Source organism: Aquila chrysaetos, chromosome 20, assembly GCF_900496995.4.
Source record: "Aquila chrysaetos chrysaetos chromosome 20, bAquChr1.4, whole genome shotgun sequence".
Classification (NCBI taxonomy): domain Eukaryota; kingdom Metazoa; phylum Chordata; class Aves; order Accipitriformes; family Accipitridae; genus Aquila; species Aquila chrysaetos.
This window is the reverse complement of record NC_044023.1, coordinates 117,989-137,893: the sequence shown is the minus strand read 5'-3', so window position 1 is coordinate 137,893 and position 19,905 is coordinate 117,989. Positions and strand designations below refer to the sequence as shown.

Sequence of the window (19,905 nt, the reverse complement as noted above, 5' to 3'; positions counted from 1 at the left end):
CAGCAATAGTAACAAAACCAAAGCCCTGTGGGTTTACACAGGAACATACGACAGAAGACAGGAAGGAGGTTGGAGTCAGCTGATGCCTGTCGAAAAAAGCAACTGTGGTTTCTCCTTGCTCCTGTGGGGAGTGGGGAGGTCAGACGGACCTACCTGCCACCCACCCAGTTGTCCAGCCTGTCTGGTTTAGTTTACCCCCAGCCTCAGAGATTCCCTTTCAAGTCCATGAAGACTGTGGCTCTTGAGTGCACAATACTTATAAGGGACAAGCAGGAGGGCAACAGAAACAGCATCCTTTGAGGGAAAAAAAAAACTACAAAAAAGATTTGTTGTCTTTTCCATGTATTCCCTTTTATCTTTTGAACACAAAGAAATTCTAAGACCAAACTGAATTACCAATAAGATGCATGTTAAATTAGGACATTGAATTCAGCAACTGTAATCAGAAGGGATCTGAACAAAAGGGCCAAACCTTCATGCAATGGCAAGCATGGAATGACTAGGAGCCAGAAAATGAGAGAGGCAGCTCTACAACTACCCAACTCACTTTTGGGAAAGATGCCTTCAAAAATCCTTTCACAGATCTAATGAAACTCTCCGGGAAAGTTTATTTGGAAAGCAGACACAACACTCTTTTCAAAACTTTAGAAAAGCAAGTGGGGGGAAAAAAAAAAAAAAAAAAAAAAAGAAAAAAAAATAGATAAAAAGTGAAAGGTATCAGACAAGGCTGCAACATCTGCTACCACCACAGCTCCAGGAAGGAGGTTTCTGTTGAACACAGTGCTTGGGCAGTCATGGGGGATGTTTTGATAATGCTTAGCATAAAAAAGGATTTAAAGTTACAAGCTCAGTCTCTAGCTCATATCTCATTTTTGCTCTCCTTACCCCTTCCCCCCACTCAAGTGACAGCTGCCAACAGCTACATAAGAGAACGACTTACACATCCTTTCATTATATATATTAAAGTGAATGATCATAAACATATTTCAAAATACATTCTTAAAAGGAGCAGCAGATTGAAGGTCATCTTGTGTTTAGCTATTTTATGCAAAAATTAAAGACTTGAGCTTTTTCACTCGTAATGCTAAAATTTGCCAGACATGCATATGTACACACAGAAAGTAAGGAATAAAAATACAAGTAGCTGCCTCCTGTTGCAAGATATTCAATACACATCTATGCTTTATTAACATCCAATTTAATACAGAAATCTACACTGTGTTAGATGTGTGCCATGGGGAAATTTGTGTTTACAGTTAGGGTTGATGTGTTCAAAGAGATTTCTCAATGCAGTTCACCAAGGTCACATTAAATTAGCCAAGTCCATCCATTCAGTATTTAATTGCCTGTACTGTAGGGCCAATGTGAGAGAAAGCACTAATCTCATGGACTGTATTTAAGAGAGTTTTATCAAGAATTCCTTAAGTACATTAAGTTTCATTTGAAAACAGGTTTTTGGAATTTCAGGATGTATTTCCTTTCTCAACGAGGGTAATGAATTAGAAATTCAAACCCTAACAGAATTAAAGAAGGAATGAATGTTAATTTAAGATTAAACTCCAGTAGTAGAGCATAAAATCCCTTTCTTTCAATTTACTTTCTGACAAATTTAATGAGGGAAACATCCTTAATAGCCTCATTGACACAGTATGAAAACTTGCATCCTTACTTTACAGCATCACAAGAGGACAGTTTAAAAAACTAAGTTTGCTCTTTCAAAAAGCAAATGAGCTATTCCAATTCCATGAGATTTTTGGCTGTTTCTGAAAGGAGAGAGTTCAACACCCTTCCACTGGTTTAAGTTTATTTAAAACAGCTGTGCTCACAAAACAGCCATTCCCATTTCCTGCCCATAAAACATTCCCAACCCATTTAAAATAAAGGAGGGAGAAAAACAAGACAAAAATCTGGTGCTGCAACTGCAGAACCAAATCCAAGTATTTATGAGGGAACTTCCATGCTGCAGCACGCCTGCTCTCCCACCAAACACTGAGGCACAGCTCCAAGGAAATGCTAGCACGTAATTTTCCTGTTGTCAGGGGAGAAAGGTCATTGCAGTCCTGGTCATTAGGTTTCAGGGTCCATCTGCATTCCCATTATATCTCCCGTTTTGTAAGTAATTAGAGCACAACACAGACTACACTTTTCTGCTGTTTTTAGAAAAGTTGTAACAAAGGCTCTTTGAACGCACAAGCCTTAACACACATTGAACTCAAAGCAGCTACAGAGTTAAGGACATAATTTTGTGCATGCATTTGTTTATATTAGGGGCTTAGGAATACAGACATCTGTACAAGGTTAGATGCTCAGTTAACACTTCAGACATGCAAATACAAAACCTCTCATGAGTATCAGAGGTCTTAAATTATTTGGCATTTAAAACACAAATACTGGAGTCATGGAATTCATCCTCTTCGGGAGAGGAAGAGGGGAAAACACAGGGGCAGTTCAGGTACTTTCTAGCTTCTTGTGGGTGCACAAAAGAAAGAAGTCAACCTAGCTCTCAATTCCTCCTTCCTCTATCCTCACTTTAAAAACAAAATCATGCCTGCAGTTTTTTGAAGGCACACTTCCTGATATCTTGGCATGTAAGACTGGCAACACTACGTTGTTAAATATGCAGTGTGCAAAGCCAAGATTTTGTCTATGAAAAACTGTATTTGAGGCTAGAGGGGCAGCTTTCTCACATTTGTCTCCCCTGAACAGGTTTGCTGCACAAGTAAGGGCACAGATCACAGCATGTCCCATGCAAGCTCAGCACATGGCAGAAAAGAGGCCTTAATATTTTCCTGAAGTCCCTCTCACTTCAACTGTTTTTTCTGGCAAGACTGTCATAACTCACCTATGAAACAAAGTCATATTGGACTCATCTCTGTTCCCACTGAAGTCCCAGAGGATCTAATCACAACTGATTATTCAGATGTTAGAGGGATTTTACTAATTAGGAAAAGTAAATAACAATTCTGCCCTCGTCAGCTCTATGTAACCTTTACAGTTGACATGAGGGGACAGATAAGTGCCTTCCCACCCACGTGAAATGGTTTTGATCACATAAAATGTCAGGAGGAGAAGACCTTTATATCCTAACACAAGCAGACTGAAAAAATCAGAAATGTTTGCCAAAACCAATGACACAGAAATCAGAGAAGTTTGGATTTAAAGTAAAATTCTTATTGAAGATACACAAGGAAAGAAATTGCAAGGCAAGACTAAAAATAAGCCCAGTGTAATACTTGAAATTGTAATCTACTGTACTTCTCCTTCGCAACAGGAAAGAAAGGCCTCCACAAACACACAAGCAATGCCTAATAAACCTAACATAGCAAGGGGATTTTCCAACTTAACAAAATGTTCTGGTTTTCATGCGCTTGAAGTTAACTCATTTACACTATTTAAATGCAGATTTCATGTAGCTATGCAGTATGCTAAAGATTCCACTTTCATATTAGGCTTACTTGTTATGTACACATAAGACAGATTTTTACATGACAGGATCTCATTCATCTTGAAAACTAACCAGCCATTCAAATTTAAAAACAACCATCTATATTGTTATGAAAGACCAGAAAGCTGGCTGACAAAAGCTAGAGCAGTCGGATTTATTTAAGATCACAAAGCTTATAATTCCATTATATTTGGGAGAAAAGAAAATCAGCGTATTTTTCTAGAGGACAAGACCAGGACAAAGCCTTCTTAAGGGTACTAACGCTTCAGAGGGTGCACAAAGGTTTTCATTTTCTTATACGTTTCGTCATGCTAAATATGTTGCTGTATTTGAAACGCAAATTCTCCTCTAAAACCCTCTGCCTACCACCGCAGCTCTAAGATGTGGGAGAATATCCCTGTACTTCTGAGTGACAGAATGAAAACCATTACCAAATGTGTAAAACGGACTTTTGCAATGAGAAATGTCAGAGATTGAAGACAAAAAAGTTTGAGGACAAAAAGAACCACATGGAAGAATAGGTATTTGATGAAGGGAAGAAATGACACCTCTGTTATAGGTCAAGCCTCACTGTTACTGACATTACAGCTGTTAAATTATGTACATTTATATAAAATTTGAAGGGGACAGAAGAAAATTTGAGCTGGAAATTAATAGATCAATCCCAGTTCCTCACTTCAAGAGGAATTATTTATGTGAAGAATGATTACCTGATTTTAACAGCCGAGAATATTTGATTTTAAACACTTATTGGTTAAAAACAAACACTTAATGAAAGCATCACCAAAAGAGAGCCAAGTGGAATTGCTTGCACAGCTGCTGAACACACTGAACTAAGATACGAGTCGGACCGAAGCCTTTATTCACATAGATACAAGTCTCAGAAAGCTGCTGGGTTAAACTGTGCCACAGAGAAGTTTAAAACAGGACCACTGCTGAATGATTTCAGCTAAATAAGAGACCAAAATTTATTTAGGAAAGTATGTTTTGGCAAAATAATCTTTCTTCTTTTGATAATATGTTCCAAAGTTGAGGGCACATGCTACATGACACTGCTTTTTTCTGCTGACTACATCTTGGGGACAGTCATACTCATTCTACAATAGCTGATTCCCATTTCAAAGGCCAAATGCCCCCTCCAAATGACATCAGAGAAAACCACAAAATAATTATATACTGATTGCTTGAAAATGCATTCTCTCTGTTTCCTTCCTAACATCGTACTGTCGAAAAGTTTCATTCACAGCTGCTGGCAGGGCATCCACTGGTGAGCTCTAGCGAGAGCTAGACGGCTGGGCTGCACTACAGACATGTCATGATATTCAGCCACACTGGGCATCGCAACCAACTCTCTCCCTCAAAACACACACAGCCTTGCGTGCAGAAGTGCAAGAAAATGCCTTCTACTTCAGACTAATCCGTTCATGCAACAGAACAAGCTTCAAACAAACATCATTGGTTGTTCATTTGAAAACAAAAAGGATCCTGACCTTGGAAAGAGACTAAAATTGGATGTAACAAACCCTGTGCATAGGAAGCAATAAAACTTGTTTGGTTTTGGCAGATTAGATGCCAGTTCAAACGTCTTTTTAGTTTGTAGCAATACTGAAGAAATAAGCTTATTCATCCATTAGGTCAATACACTTCTCTGCCTTGGAGCTAGAGCTAAACTACAGGACCAGTTCTGTTCAGGACTGACAAACAGGACACATGGAGACTCCTAATGAATTTACCATAATACTGCCTCGTTGCCTACAGCACAGCACACTCAGCACTGTTAGCTTGCTAAGATCCAGACTGCATGTTGACAGCAATTAAGGGGTGAAAACAAAAGATTTAAGGAGACAAAGGACTGCAGCATAGCACAGAGGCCAGGCCATACAGCACAAGTGCAGCACACCACCAGATATGCCATTCGTTTCAGCGAGAGCTGTATAGGTCCTAATATGGCACAGCCGCTCCCCAACATGGCCACAGGACTGCAGAGAAACCATATCCATTCCCACACCGTGCTTCAACTATGTTTGGGCCAAACATTCCCAATTAGGCCCACGTTCACGCACACGGACCCCAGAGCCAAACAGTTTTCTGCGTAAAGGACGCTCTAGACACTATGTGGGTCCCTGCTTCCCCAGAGCCCCAGTGGCAAACCCATCTGTTTTATGGGCAAGATGGACCACAGCTTTTAGCAGACTCTTCAGGTAGGTCCCATCTACCCACTCCAAAGTGATGCCTGTCTGCAGGGCGAGCCTGACACGTGTTGGGACATGGAGGCAGACTCCACTGCCTGGTGTGTATTTCAGCCAAAGTAGGGAAAACAGCTGGGGAGAGAGGAGGGGAAGGAAGGCAGGAGGTGGAAAGAAGGAAGACAAGAGCTGAAGGAAGGGGAAAATAAGAAAAAAGTCACAGCTCTGCAGCTATTACACTTAAAACTTCAGCTGTTCTCCAAAATGGAGGCTCCTGCATTCATCTGGATGGCAACATTTATTTATGTCACTTCCCTCTGCTAAGGTTTTGTAGATCACATTTCAAACCCACGTTATATTCCTCTGTTGCTGGGTTACCAGATCTGAACAAACAATTCTCCACAGTGTGCCAAAAGCAGAGAAAGAAAGCAAATGAATGCCTGGAGGATGCATCACCCTCTGGAAGTCATCTTATGGCCCCACGCTGCTACAGATTAGTCACAACCTCACATACAGTAGAGTGAAAGAGGAAGTGGTGAATCCATTAACTCCAGGGCAGTGCACAGACCTGAGAACTACTATTCCAGCCCACTCACCCCCCTCCTAGGGAAACCAGGCAATGTTCCAAATCATTAGAATTTTCTTTCAGATTAGAAGAAAAATGGTCCTAAATTCAAAGGGATAAATTGGGTATTAACACCCCTGAAACTAGCGAGTTTGTTCCAGCAGATGTTGAAATGGCAAGCGAGAATTGTGATTTGAAATGAGTAAACCGCAGGTATCACCATAGCAGAGCTGCACGAACCCCGCCCCATGACAAAACATTGATGACTGTAGGTTTGAGGCTTTCAGTTTCCAGGCAGGATGACTGCCACATCAGGGGCTGCACAAACTTACGCTTCAGGGATGTAGGAACACAGAGCCTTCACCCACATAGCAGCGCCCATCAGAAGCCCTCCAGGTTCACTCAAGCCCTCAGCAATATCGCTTTGAAGAAATCTTCCCCTGCAGCACCTGCGGAGAGAGGCTGCCAGTGTGCAGTAGCTGAACCGGTGTTTCTCCTGCCAAGACTGTCTGTCCCCTGCTGCTGACCCTGTCGCCGTGCTCTCTGAACACCCAGGCAGCCCTCCATCCCACATGCAGAGCCTCAGCTCTCAAGTGCCCTCATCCAGGACTGCGCGGTGAAGGATGCCAAATGTGAGCCTCTAAAAGGAACGGTTTATTTGGGTAAAGACAAAAAGCGTTGCAAGAGAGACTACATCTCAGTACAGATCCCCACCATAACCACCAGCCTGACCATAATGCTGTTGCCACTGCAGCATCCCCAAGACCGCTAATTCCCAGCAGTCAGACAAGAGGAACCCACACATGCTGTGCAGGCTACAGTTTGCGCTGTTTGGGCAACAGTTTCACCGTCGAGCTCAGCAGCAAGACTAGCTTAAGATGGTCCTCTCATCACCTATTTGCTGCTGCTGTAACATGCTCTCAGTGAGGTGGTACCTGCACAACCACATGCCGTGCACCTGCACCCAAATCTGACCTAATTCGAAAACAAAAAGAAATTTGCTAACAAAAAAAAGAAAAAGAATAAAGAAGAAAATTTGGCTCAGTTCCACAGTGCAGTTCACTGTATCCCCTCCACCAGGACAGCAAACACCCAGCGCTGCCACACTTCCAGGGGAAAAAGTATGTAGTAAATGGCGCTACTGCTGCCAAACTTTTGTTCCATGAAACCTTGGGTTTAATCTAATGTAGAAAATTAGAAAACAAATTATATAATGTTTGCTGGAGGGTCAGGAACAGCCCTCATTCTGGGCCAAGGCACAGACAAGCATCACAAAACAAAAACCATCACGTTTCACCAAGACGCAGCTCTCAGCTGAGACTACAGCAGCTTAAGGAAAACCACTGTTCTGGAAACATGGGCGGTTTTTAATAATTTAGTTCTACCTGAAGGTCCTTACTATTCACCCAATAGTGAATTTTATCAGAAAAAGCCCAAGAAGAAAATTTGGCAATTTCACAAGAAAATAATCTGAAATTATAATTTAAGAATATTATTATTTCTGATTTTTAAGAAAGGCAGTTCAAGCAACACTGGCAAAGAAAATGAAGTTAGCAACATGAAGCCTTACAGGTTACTATTTCTAGTACAGCAGGAAAAACTGGAATGTTTAACTTTTCAGGCTTTGGTTTTTTCCTAAATAAGGATATGTAAGAAAAGTATCTTTTCCAAAACACAGTACTGAGTGTCTATACCACTGCAGACATCAGATTAAAATTACAGGTGGCTCTATTCTTAACGTAAACCAACTATGATTTATCGAAATATAAGAAGCTTAGTTTACATGGGAATATTTTGCTTACCCCAACCACAGATTTCAGTCTGATTTTACACTACAGACAGCAATTCTGTTCTCTTCTTACATTTCAAGTGTGGCAGGTGTTGGAGTCCAAGTGACAATCACCATTAAATCCACAAGACAGGTTCACAGACATATAACTATTTTCTATTAGTATGTGCAAAACTGGTATCAGTTTCCCAACATCAATTTGTAGTCGTACTTTTCTTATTCTAGATTTACACATCTATAACCAGAATTAAATTTCACCTAAGCTAGTCTATTTAAAAAAAACATTTCCTTTATTTTATGCACTAAACCCTTTGGTTTTTACCTCTAACCTTCCAGCACTGTTGTCTCAAATGTCATTAAGGTCCTTCCCTTTCAGCAGGAACCAATATTACACCTGCGTATGTGTTAGGAGGAGGCTGCAGAGGTGTACCTGAGGCCTTAGAGGTATTACTACTGAACATCATTATTTACCATGATTAAATGGAAAGACCAGGTCAATCCAGCAGGTACTATGAGCACAGAGGATTTAATCCCAGTCTGCCACTGGCTTGTTAGGTGACTTTAGCCCAGCCATTTCTTCCCTTTTTGCCCTTATGTTCCTACACATAAAATAAGCGCAGCAGTACAGCAGCACAATTGGTAAAATGCTTTGAAAGTAGATAAATCCAGTGAGGAAAATCACTGCTTCTTCAGTAACCAGCTTATATGTCTGTCTATAAGGTATACAGCATTATATAAGGTATACAGGAAAGGGAACGATTTCTCCTTCAGTTTTGAAGGTGCACAGTTAAAACATTAAACCAGTCTGGATGATGTATCACGTATCCAATTAACTGTTACATAGGTAAGTGAATTAAGAAAAGCAAAACTTCTATCAGTGATCACAGATACTGTACACTCCACCTGAGCAGTACATTCAAATAAACAGCACAAATATTACAGCCCAGGACGTATCACCTCAGTTGCATAGTACACCCCACTTTAGCTTAACGGGAGCTGAAGCAGCAAGGTGTTATTTGCATGTTTCTTTCAAAGACAGCTTCCGAGTCTACCCAGTAAACCTCTGCAGAGAATTCATGTCATGGCATAAAGTCAATATGCGATCCTTAAAGACAAAAACCAGAAACAAGAGCCACTGGCACCCTACAAAAATGAAGAGTTACGTACAGATCGTTGCCACTCTTCCTTGTTGCCCCTCACCCCCCCACACTTAAAAACCATATACAAACTATATACATCACATTAGCCATGATGTACTGACATGTGCTTTTAGACTTCAAGGACAGCCACAGACTACTTGCATACTTTTACATTATTACGGAAATAAATAATTCATAATATAACACCCATGTTTTCTGAGGGATTTAAACTCAAGTCTACCACCACCAATACAACATAACCCCCTAATCAGAAAGGAGTTTTGGACAGCAGCCAGTTTCATAACTGAGCTAATAGTTAGTTATAAATCTGACATCTCAAAAGCAACTCGAAAGTACCAAGCAAAGCAGATAACCCCTTTTCCAAGCTAACCTTCCACGCCACATTTCCCTATAAATCATCAGGAATGCCAATAACTGAATCCCCAGACAATCACTTTTGTGAGCTGGAGCACACAAAAAGCTGATCCTACGTATCTTCCCCGTAAGTGCGGAAATCCCAGCTCAGGCAGGTAGACAGCCCGATAATTTATACAATTAGCACCATTGCAGACAAAGGCTCGCAGGATGACTTACTAGTTGAACACAGCCTACAGAAACAACTCTTTATTACTTCATCTCCTAGAGGGGAAAGAACAGCAATAAAAATTGTATGTATAGAACGTGATGTAGTATTTCACTACAAGAAAGCCAGTATCTTACTTCTCTGAACTAGGGAAAACTTATTTATCTACAATGTTTAATAAAAGTTTGAAATCAATTCCATTTCACAAAAGCAAAGGTGGGACTCAAGATAACCAGTAAGTTTACCTGGGGAGACAGTTTGTATTTAAGTTCAGTTCTCTCAAATGAAAGTGATAGAAGAAATGCAGCACAAATGATCATAAAAGATATAAGATCAAGTCAGCATGCAAGCAGGTAAAAGGACAAACTCAGGGAAGAGTTGACAATTTATCAAGGACCCTGACTAAGGAGAGGTCGGTGTGGAGCCTCAGTGCAAGGACAGGACAGCTCCCCAGCTTCACCAGGACTTGAACTGCAAACACTGTGTGTACACAGACATCTTTACAAAATGGGGTACAGCTCTGAGGATACCATCTGCACTTGCCAAAGGGGTAAAACTGTGGAGGTTAAGGCTATGAAATTCTGCCACAATCGGGGATGGGGAGCAGGTAGGAGAACCTGGCCAGAAAGCTATGGAAGATCTGATGACTGTGGCAGAAAAGCCTGTACTTCCAACAAACTATATTACAAAGTTCCCATGCTCAGAGCCCATTTACCTATGGCATGAACAGGGCCATGATACGGGGTGCTTCATAACATTAAGCAAATTAAAGCATATCCAAATCTACAACACCCAGCAGGACAGGAAACTTTGCTGTGTGCCTGCACAGCACTCAGCATAACATGGCCTTGTGCTACTGAGGTCTCTGGATGTAGAGAGAACAACAAAACAGGATCTATAGAGACTAGAATGGCTGTATTTTAAAAGGCTGCATGAAGTCACAGTTAAGAAGCAAGAGATGGAAAGCACTCTTGTTCCAGTCAGACATGCCACCATCAATCCCCCGCCTTCCCCAAGAACAACCTCATGTAACCCAAGGCGGAGTCCCTTTAGGTTGGAGCTTGACATGTGGCAACTCTTGTATGCAACGCTCCCTAGCTGTGCCTGGGAAAAGCAAGTTGCATTAACAGCAAAGAAGATAAACTCCTCCTCTGAGAGCATGCTTCATGCATCTGCTAAAGGTTTACCAGATCTAATGCAGACCAGATTCCTCCACAGCATCACAAGAAAGCTAGAGGAGCAATGCTTTTTCCCCGTGTAGGTTAACTAGCACAGTCCTCAAGCTGTTCCCAGAATTGTTTGCCCCCCAGGTTTTGACTTAATTACAACAGGACATGCACACACAAAGCAAATCCTTCAGAATGTTAAAAGCAAAAAGGAGTGAATCATTGCTGATCCTGCCATTTTAATTTTTTTTTTTTAAATCTTCTACAAGCTTCTGAAGTGTTGCAGCCCTAAAAGAATGGAAATAAGTTGACTTCAAGCCTTTTTCCACCTGAAAGCCAAAACGTGTAATGCCCAAGTGTACACAGCACAGCACAGTGAATAAAGCACTACCTGTGACTGGCTTCAACCTGGCTTCCATTTGTGGGTCAGGCACTGGCTTGCTGAATGAGGTTGGGCCAGTCCCTTCACCTCTCAATGCCATGTTTCCCATCCCACCTACCAAACGGGTTTACTGACTTTTCTTCCCTTTAGCACAACTCTATCGTTCTCACCTTCTTTTCAAGACTGCCTCTACCGTTGACTTTCACGTAGCATCTCTGCAACTGTATGCTGCTGTAACCATGTTGGTCTCAAGTGTCTTTAGTTATAGCGGTACATCAGTTCAGCTTGCATATTTAGTTAACAAGTTTATAGCCATATAATTCAAACTAATTAACCTCTTTTGCTTATGCTTGTTTAACATAATAAAAGCAGAATAAAGCTTTATTTACAAGACCAAAAGACACACAGGATGCAGGAAGTGAGGGCGTTCACAGATTCAGCTGAATTTGTACCAGCCCATTTACAGGTATTTACTTTCCCTTTGAAATAGCATATTTTGATGTTACTTCAAATCCATTTCCAACTGAATGAGCTAAACCAAAGACCCATCTGATACAGTTTGCACTGGTCAAATAAATGCATATATATTCACCTCTTAGGCTGTATCAGATCTTTTGCAATCAACGCAAGGCCTAAGTCAGTTGAAAAGCAGCCCAGGGTTTGCCTGCATGGAAACAGCCACCAAAATAACCAAGGGTACAGGCAAACAAGTTCCCATGGGACATACTATGTAGTAGACTGGCAGGGGATCAGCTACGCTGTCATAAGGAGAGCTAACCGTGTGTCTACATATTCTGGCAAGTCAGTGCCACTCTGTGCACGGCCTCTTCCTGAGGCAGTGCTTTGCCCGTGTTCTAGACCTGGAGAAGATCTTGCACAAGAAAAACTTGCACACCAGTTGACCTAAGAAAACAGCATTTCTTCTGACAAACCTTACTCCACTATACAGATTAAATCTGAAGTTGCCTTAAAAAAAAAAAAAAAAAAGCCAACAACAGGGAACTGCACCAAAACAAAGCTGCGTGAACTAAAGCCCACTGCATTATTTTCATGGTGGTCCGCATTAAGGAAGTCATTAACACCGACGCAAGGTTCCTCCCTCCACACAAAAGCTGGCACGTGACACCCGCCGAAGGGGCATCCCGGCCCTCACCAAAAGCCCGGCTCCCCAGCCTCTGCCCCTGCCCCGCACCGCCTGCTCGGGTCCCGTCTCCGAGGAGGAGGGAGGTGACAGCAGCGAGCAGCCCCGGCCCCGGCAGGCAGAGCAGCGCGGCTTCACCGGGGGCAGCCAAGAGGCTCCTCTCCTTGCTGCTGCCCTGAGGCCGACTGCTACCAGAGCCTGAGGCAAGATGGGACGGGAAGAGAAAGACAAGCACGCACCCGCCTCCCTCCCACACGCCCTGGCACAGGAGAGGGGTTAGGGGCAGAAAAGCTGGTGGGTTTTTCTTCTCCTTTCCTGGTCTGAAAGGCAATCGCTTCTGAGAGCTGTCATTTTGGGGAAGGAAGGGCTTAACCGCGCGCAGCCCGGAGGAAGACTGAGGCCTGGTCGCCCTCCTCCAAATTCTGCCGGGGGGGGGGGGGGGGCTGACGCTCCGACCGCCCCACAGCAGCCCCAAGGCCCCTCAGCCCACCACCCCCGGCCTCCGAAGACAGCCATCTGTCCCGCTGCCACCCTCCCCAAAGCGCCTTCGCCCCCCTCACCCGCAGCGGGCGGGCTCGGGCTCGGGCCCAGGCCGCTCCGCAGGGCGGGCACCTGCCGCCGGGCCCCCCCCGCCGCCGCCTCACCTCCTTCAGCTGCTCCATCTCGGTGCGGATGGTCTCGTACTCCAGCTCCAGCTCCTCGTACTGCTGCTTCAGCTGCTGCTTCTCCTCCAGCACGGCCAGCCCGTACTCCGCCGCCTGGATCTTCTCCCGGGTGGTCTCGCCCAGCTCCTGGAAGAGCCGCTTGATCTCGCTCCGCAGCCACTCGGGCTCCGACTCCATCACCAGCCTGGCGTACTCCTCCTCCTCCATGGCCAGCGACATGTCGGCGGCGGCCGCCGGCTCCCAACCGGCGAGGCGGGCGAGCGAAAGGGCGAACGCGCAACCCGTCTGCCGCTCCTAACAGCGCCGCGGCCCGCGGGCGGCCATGGCAGAGCCCGCTCGGGCTGCCATCAACGGGCGAGGCGCCCGCTGCGCTGCGCCGCGGACCCCCGCGCGCCGCGCCGCCGCTGCGAAACTCGCCCCGAGCGCCGACCGCAGTGAAATCATTCAAAAGGCACGGCCGGCCCGGCGCCCCGCGGCACGCTGGGGCCGGTAGTCCGCGCCCGCCGCCGCCCGGCGGGGCGCGCCGCCCGCCGGACTACAGCTCCCAGCATGCACCGCGAGGGGCGGTGGCGGCGGCGGCGGCGGCGGGGGAGGAGAGCGGCCCCTGCTGGGCGCCGGCGGCCGCTACCACGGAGCGGCCCGGGGGCAGCGCTGTGGGGGGACGGCGGTGGGAGGAACGCGTCCGTTGGGGAGGGCTGAATGCGATCTTTAACGGCCTGACCTGTCAGCCACGGTGTCAAAAATTGACCCTAAAGCAGCCCAAGCCAGAGTGCAGCACAGAACGCACCGCCACGCAGACAGCCCCGGCGGCTAGCACCTTGCTAACAAGTGCTTTCGGGGTGGCTGGAAGTCAGGAGGCGTCGAAGCAGTGGAGTATAAAAAGGTCAGTACCGTGCAAGGCAGGTCGAACTGCAGCCATGCGTGGGGACGAAATCAGGGCTGCAGTGGGGCGGTTCCCATTTGCCAGAATGGAAGGTATCGTAGGCCACACCAGCATGGAAAGAACAAAAGGTTAACGGGAGAAGTACTGGTGTCAGCCCCTGAGTCCACAGCAAGAGCTGCCAGCATCTCATTTGTTTCTGGTGTTTCACATCTCCAGTGCAATTCCTGCTTCAAGTAGTTCTCCATCCACCAGCAGGGGGGAACAAAACCTGCGTTCTCCAGCATCATCCTGAGAATAAGCACATCCACAGGACAAGATGTTCATGTACTGCTGGACTGCCCGATAGAAGGAGGGAAATGTCGCAGCGTGTTCAACTGGCATAAATAGCTGTGATACAGTAATACTTGGGCAACTTTACTACACTGCTTGGAAAAGGAATTGCCAGTCCGGTAGGAGAATGTGATCAGCTGTTGCTATAGGTTACACCATTGGGCAAGTATGGTGGCAAAGGCACAGAAACTGTGATAATCATTTCTCCACCGTGGGTAGTATTAATTTCTAAAACATAATGAAGGCTGAACAGAGCCAAATGCCTCTCTTAGTTGGACCACTGTAACTCCTAAGCAGCTCCACAAAAGCAGTGTGAATGTGCCCCTGCTTTACACTTGGCCGGGGGAGACGACTGCTTCCCCCTCCCGTCAGGAGGAGAGCTCACCTGGCTCCCCGGCTGCTTCACCCTCTTTTAGTGCAGCAAATGCAGCTCCGAGTTTCTTCCAGTGTCAAAAATAATCAGTAACGAACTGGTAAGCAAATGCCAAACATAATAAAAACAATTACGTGTTTGAGCACTCCACAATGTCTAGAACATAAAGCAACATATTTGCTCGCAGCTGCGGGGTTTTTTCAAGCTACTTTCAACTTCTGGCTGTGTTCATCACATTCTGTCCTGGTACATATAAACCCTTATCCCTTTAATAAACTGTATAATGGCTGAATACTGCCTCTTAGTCATGAAACTGCCCCGGCCAATTTTTCTTCAGGGCGATGACACTGCCTTGAGCTCCCCATGCCTCACATGCAGGGATATATTTGTCCTGGGAGCACTGATGTGACACTTGGTCACCTGGATCTAAGAAGTAGCAAGTTGATGTCCTCAGCCTACAGTGTGTATGTGAAATGCCTTTCACTTTTTATTTTCAGAATTCCTCAGGGAAGTTTTTTTCTTAATGGCAGATAAATATCTGGTTAGCTTAAGCCATATAATACTCACATACCCCTCGATATGTTGGCATCAGTACGGTGTCAGGTTTTTATGTTCCTCTGAAGCCATGTCAGCTGCATGTGCCAAAGCTCATTTAAAATCCTCATCTGTTACTTTTAGGCACTACCTGGGGCTGCCTGTGATCTTGCATCGTTTTCAACTGGTGCAAAACACACTATTGCCGTCAGTTGATTTAGACCATAGGGCCGCGGGACTGTAAAACCTCCTGGCAATCCCATTTCATGTGAAACTATTGAAATATGCTTCTCTTCTCTTAACCACTAAGAGAACTGGTAGAGTGGCAGCTGCTAAGGATACAGAGAGCATCTCTGCCTCACAGTGGCCCAGTCATGGACTGTTGGAGAAGAGGGACGGCTGGTGAGCGCAACTGCCACATTGGCTTTTCCTTCTCATTTCTAACTTCGATGCGAAACCTGAGACTTCAGCTGTTTTTTTTCAAGAAATGTGCTGCATTGGTAAATTCTAGTATTGCACCCCAAAGGGATCATTAAAATCCAGGTAGTTAGTTCACCATGAATTGTTCAGATTTGGATTTGGATACTGACAGGTGCCTCTGACAGGTGTCCTCAGTGGGAGAAGGTGCATCTGATGAAGAGCAGAGTAAAGAGATAGGCAGAGTGTCACTGAGGGTCACTTAAGGTCAGTAATATTTCCTCAGAGTTACTTTTAATCCCTCAACTCAGGTGTCCCTGGGACTTAACATGCCATAGCCAATGTGCTAGGAAGGCAGAAAAAGATATCATAAATGAGGTGTAAATTAACAAAATCCTCTTCTTCCAAATCAAACCATACTACAGCTCTGTGGCGGGAATCTTGCACCAGCTCAGAATACCTTGAAACCCACCGGCAGGGTGAGTGACATGGAGGTAGCCCTGGGCCTGGCAGGGGACCTTCGCTGGACCTCACCCCCTAAAATCCTGCCCCAGGCACACTCAGCTGAGGTGCCAGAGCTGTCTCCTGCTCCTGGTCTGCTCAAGAGCTGGTGGCCTTCAGAACAGTGCCTCCCACCTGGATTTATCAAGAAATGCCCACATTAAAATGTCAGTAGCTGCAACTTACCATTTCCAGATGAAATGAATGTGAAAACAAAAGTTTAATGCTATTTCCATAAAGCTGAATTCTCACGTAAAGGCGTGTTCACTCTCTTGCACTGTATTTACATTGCTGTACCACCACAACCATCACTGTGCGACCTAGAATGTTTTTAGGAGGTTTAAACATTCTGATTCTTTTTTAAACCCAAGTGAGGAAAATAAAAACATTGTCTCTCAGATTCTCCTACACACTATGTTTTTAAGTATTAGGATTTCTTCTCAACTCTGTTGCCTTTTATGTTTTTCTTTTGTCTGCCCCTGCTAGGTAGCATTGCTAATCCCACCCACTCACAACTGATTCATCAATAAGATATTTTTAATAATAAATACCGGCTTGTTTTCTTTCACCTCATACTTTCTGAGACTTCATTGTGCTCACGTTTTTCTCTGCAACTGCGGACTTGAACAAATTAGCTACCCTTCGGTGCTCCTCCCTTTCCAAAACTGAAATCTGCACGTAATGACTTGCTCTCAGGACACAGAGCTTCAGTTCACATCCTGAGTATTGCTGGGCTTACAAGTAAATTGTGAGACCTGACCGGTTTTGGGGATTAATAGAGATGAGCCAATCAACTCATCATAGCGCAAGTTATCATCATTGGGTAATTATTTGTTTTCTAGGTCACTCTTAAAACTAAGATCTGTTGCTAGGTTTCACACTTTGTTATTCTGATAAACTGCCCCAGATGCAAAGGCAAATATCCAGCAGCAATTATAAATATAGCAATAGCTATTTCAAAAGCATTTCTACACAATTTTAGAAAACTGGAGTGGTTTGTCAAAGCTAAGGTGCCCATCATCGTTCAAGGTAACGATGCAGCATAATAAAAGCTTGTAATGAGGGCATGAGTGCAGACTGGCCTGTGCCCATCGCCTCCTCCTGGGCACAGCTAGAGGCCACTGCCCATTTTGGGCACTGTTCACTGTCCCCAAACTCCATTAATGCAAAGGCTTAGCTGCTAACCCACTCATTCAAGGTGTCATGGCCAAATGTGTTTACGGTGCTATAAGCCTTACACAATAGGTGGTGAAGGCAGACTGTTGGTCTTTTTTTCCTGCTAAGACTTTAAAGCTAACCACTGAGCACAAGGTGGTAGGATTACACAGGAACCATCTTGAATACTAAACCAAATTTGGATAGTGTTTCTTCTTGTGGGAGTTAACGCACAGGAAAATTTTTACCCAGTGGAAAAATCACAGCAAAGGCAAACCTCTGCAATACCAGTTTTATTTAACCTGAGTACAGACCCCAAAGCACGTAGGCACTCTAATCCAATGCTGAAAAATGTTCAGGTATCTGCAGGCACGATCAGCTTCGAACAAGCTGAATTTTCTGATAATCCCTGCTGAATGAATGTGGAAAGGCAACCTAACCTGTGCCTAAAACTGGGATGACTGCAGGCATAAGAATCCTTAAAAATGCCTTTCCTTTTATATCTTACTTTGGATTAGTTCAAGTGTACCAAAATAAGGTGGTACAGCATGTCATTGTGTCATTCTTTTATCCACTGCATTTGTGTACAGCTCAGCTATAGCAAACATCAGAACAAAAAAATCTTTAAACTGGCCCTGAAACAGCCATAAGAAACCCTCATGAGCAGTCCCCAATTCCTCTTTTGTTTTCTCTTTAAGGAAAAAGAGGAAAAATACTTCAGGGATAAGAACACTTTGGAACTGGCTAGATGTTTGCGTAAGATATGGTAATGACTGTTCTTAAACAAAACATGCTTCAAAATAAGAACCTGAGAGGCTCAGGTGGCTTGCAAATATTTATTTTCAAGAATTTGGCGAGTTCCTGTCAGAAAGCTGCTGGAGGTAACATCCACATGCAAGAAATGAGTAGAGAAATTAAGAGATGCTTGTCAGGAAACTGAATTCTCAAGATGTCTAAGCATCAGGAGAAAGAGGCGACTTAACTTTGGACATCTGATGGAATGCCTGGCCTGGACTTGGGAGCGTACTGACGTGCGGAAACAGACTCCACAATCAGTGAGATTGTAAAGTAGGTATTGTATTCACCTGGCCAGGGGGGGGGGGGGGGTTGGGGGGGTAGGGGGGGGTTATTCAGGCGTGGGCAGCACGGGGGGGGGGGGGGGGGGGGGGGTAGTCCCACCAAAGTGGTGCGCACCTGACTCGGCAGTTCGCTTCAAATTTATACAGTCAAGTGTTACATATACATGGAATTTCGCAATACGCCTATACATAGGCATGATCTATCCCCGCTTCATATTAAAATTAGTTCCAAAAGTCGCAAGGCCGGTCTTGGCTGGTTTTTTGGGGTGGACTGCTGCTTCTTATCAGGGACTATCTCCTGTCCCAGCCAGCCTCAACAATGCAAACATTAAGCATCACTTCTCATCCCCTTGGGCCAACATTGCAAACCTTAAGCACCACTTCTCATCTTCTTGGACCATGTCTACCTCTACTGAAATTTCTTTAACTTCATTATAAGCTAGATAATTACTATATCTACTAAGGTTCCTTTGGTTACCCATTTCAGTACAACAACCACGGTGATTGCTTCTTGACCCAAGCAGTTAGATATCCAGCCTGATAACCGCTTGGCCCACTGGGAGGACCTGGGAAGGAGGAACGGCTGGAGGGTCCAAATAACAGCATGTCTGGCACACCATCTGCTAGGCGTAGCAGGGAGCAGATGCTCAGGATACTTCCTTACTCTGCCAGGAGGGAACAAGCCAGAGAAGAAGGGAGGATTTTTTCCCCTCAAACATCTCCCTGTTTTCTTCTCCTCCCCGCTGCACTGCAAGCCTGGCAACTCCCTCAGAGCCACCTACAGCTTCTACAGCACACCAGGCTGTGCCCTCTTTTCAGCATTTTTCTTCCTTGGTCTCATTCACCTAAGGAAGCTTCTCCTGTATGTCTGCAGAAAGGGCCAGGTCATCCCAAGTGGCTGACCTCTTCTCAACTGAATGCAGGAAAGGGCCATGTTTATGTGTCACGCTGCTGAAAATGTTCCCTTTTAAATCATCTTTGCAGATCTGATTGACAAGCAGTAAATGAGCTGCCATTACTCACTCTCTTTTGATGAGGTAAATACACCCTTATTTGGATTTAAACCAAGCCTGTTTCATTTTAGATAAATCATTTAGGCACATGTTTAAACTGAAGCAAAACAAGAGCCTGCACAGCAGGGTGTACCAGTATAACCAAGTGGATCATTGCAATGCTATTTCTCTCTCTCTTCCCCCCCCCCCCATCTTCATTTTCCTATTATAACTCAGAAGGGTCCCAGGTGCCAAAAGTCACCTACAGGGGAGTAATATAGTTACGCAGACACACAGAAATGCAGCACATACTTTGGCAGGGACAGATTCTGCTTTTCTCTGTACAAGTAAAAAATACTTCTGCTTACTTCTACCAGTGTGAGAAAAGAAGTTTGTGTATTTTCCCTCTTCTCATAAGCTCTGAAGTGGGACAGCTGTAGCCAGAGCCTGCTTTTGGCCACACTGTTACATGCAGCAGGAATTTCACTGAAGTCAGTTACTCCAGATTGATGTGACATGGGTAAAATCAGTGGGTCAGAGTTTTGGCCCCAGAGAGGATGCTCTAGTAACACCAATAGGA

At 44.7% G+C, this 19,905-nt stretch overlaps 1 protein-coding gene across 6 annotated transcripts in view; it reads right to left on the bottom strand.

Annotated features, from left to right (window-relative positions):
* Nucleotides 1-13,503, bottom strand: part of BICD2 (BICD cargo adaptor 2) — a 98,977-nt gene extending 85,474 nt beyond the window's left edge. For 5 of the 6 annotated variants that reach the window (XM_030043484.2, XM_030043485.2, XM_030043486.2 and 2 more), the window contains exon 1: nt 13,041-13,503. In XM_030043484.2, the coding sequence (XP_029899344.1) occupies nt 13,041-13,280 (240 nt within the window). In that variant the 5' untranslated portion in view covers nt 13,281-13,503. The remainder of the gene's footprint in view (nt 1-13,040) is intronic. The other variant, XM_030043487.2, reaches the window with a different exon arrangement.
* Nucleotides 13,504-19,905: the final 6,402 nt, after the last annotated feature.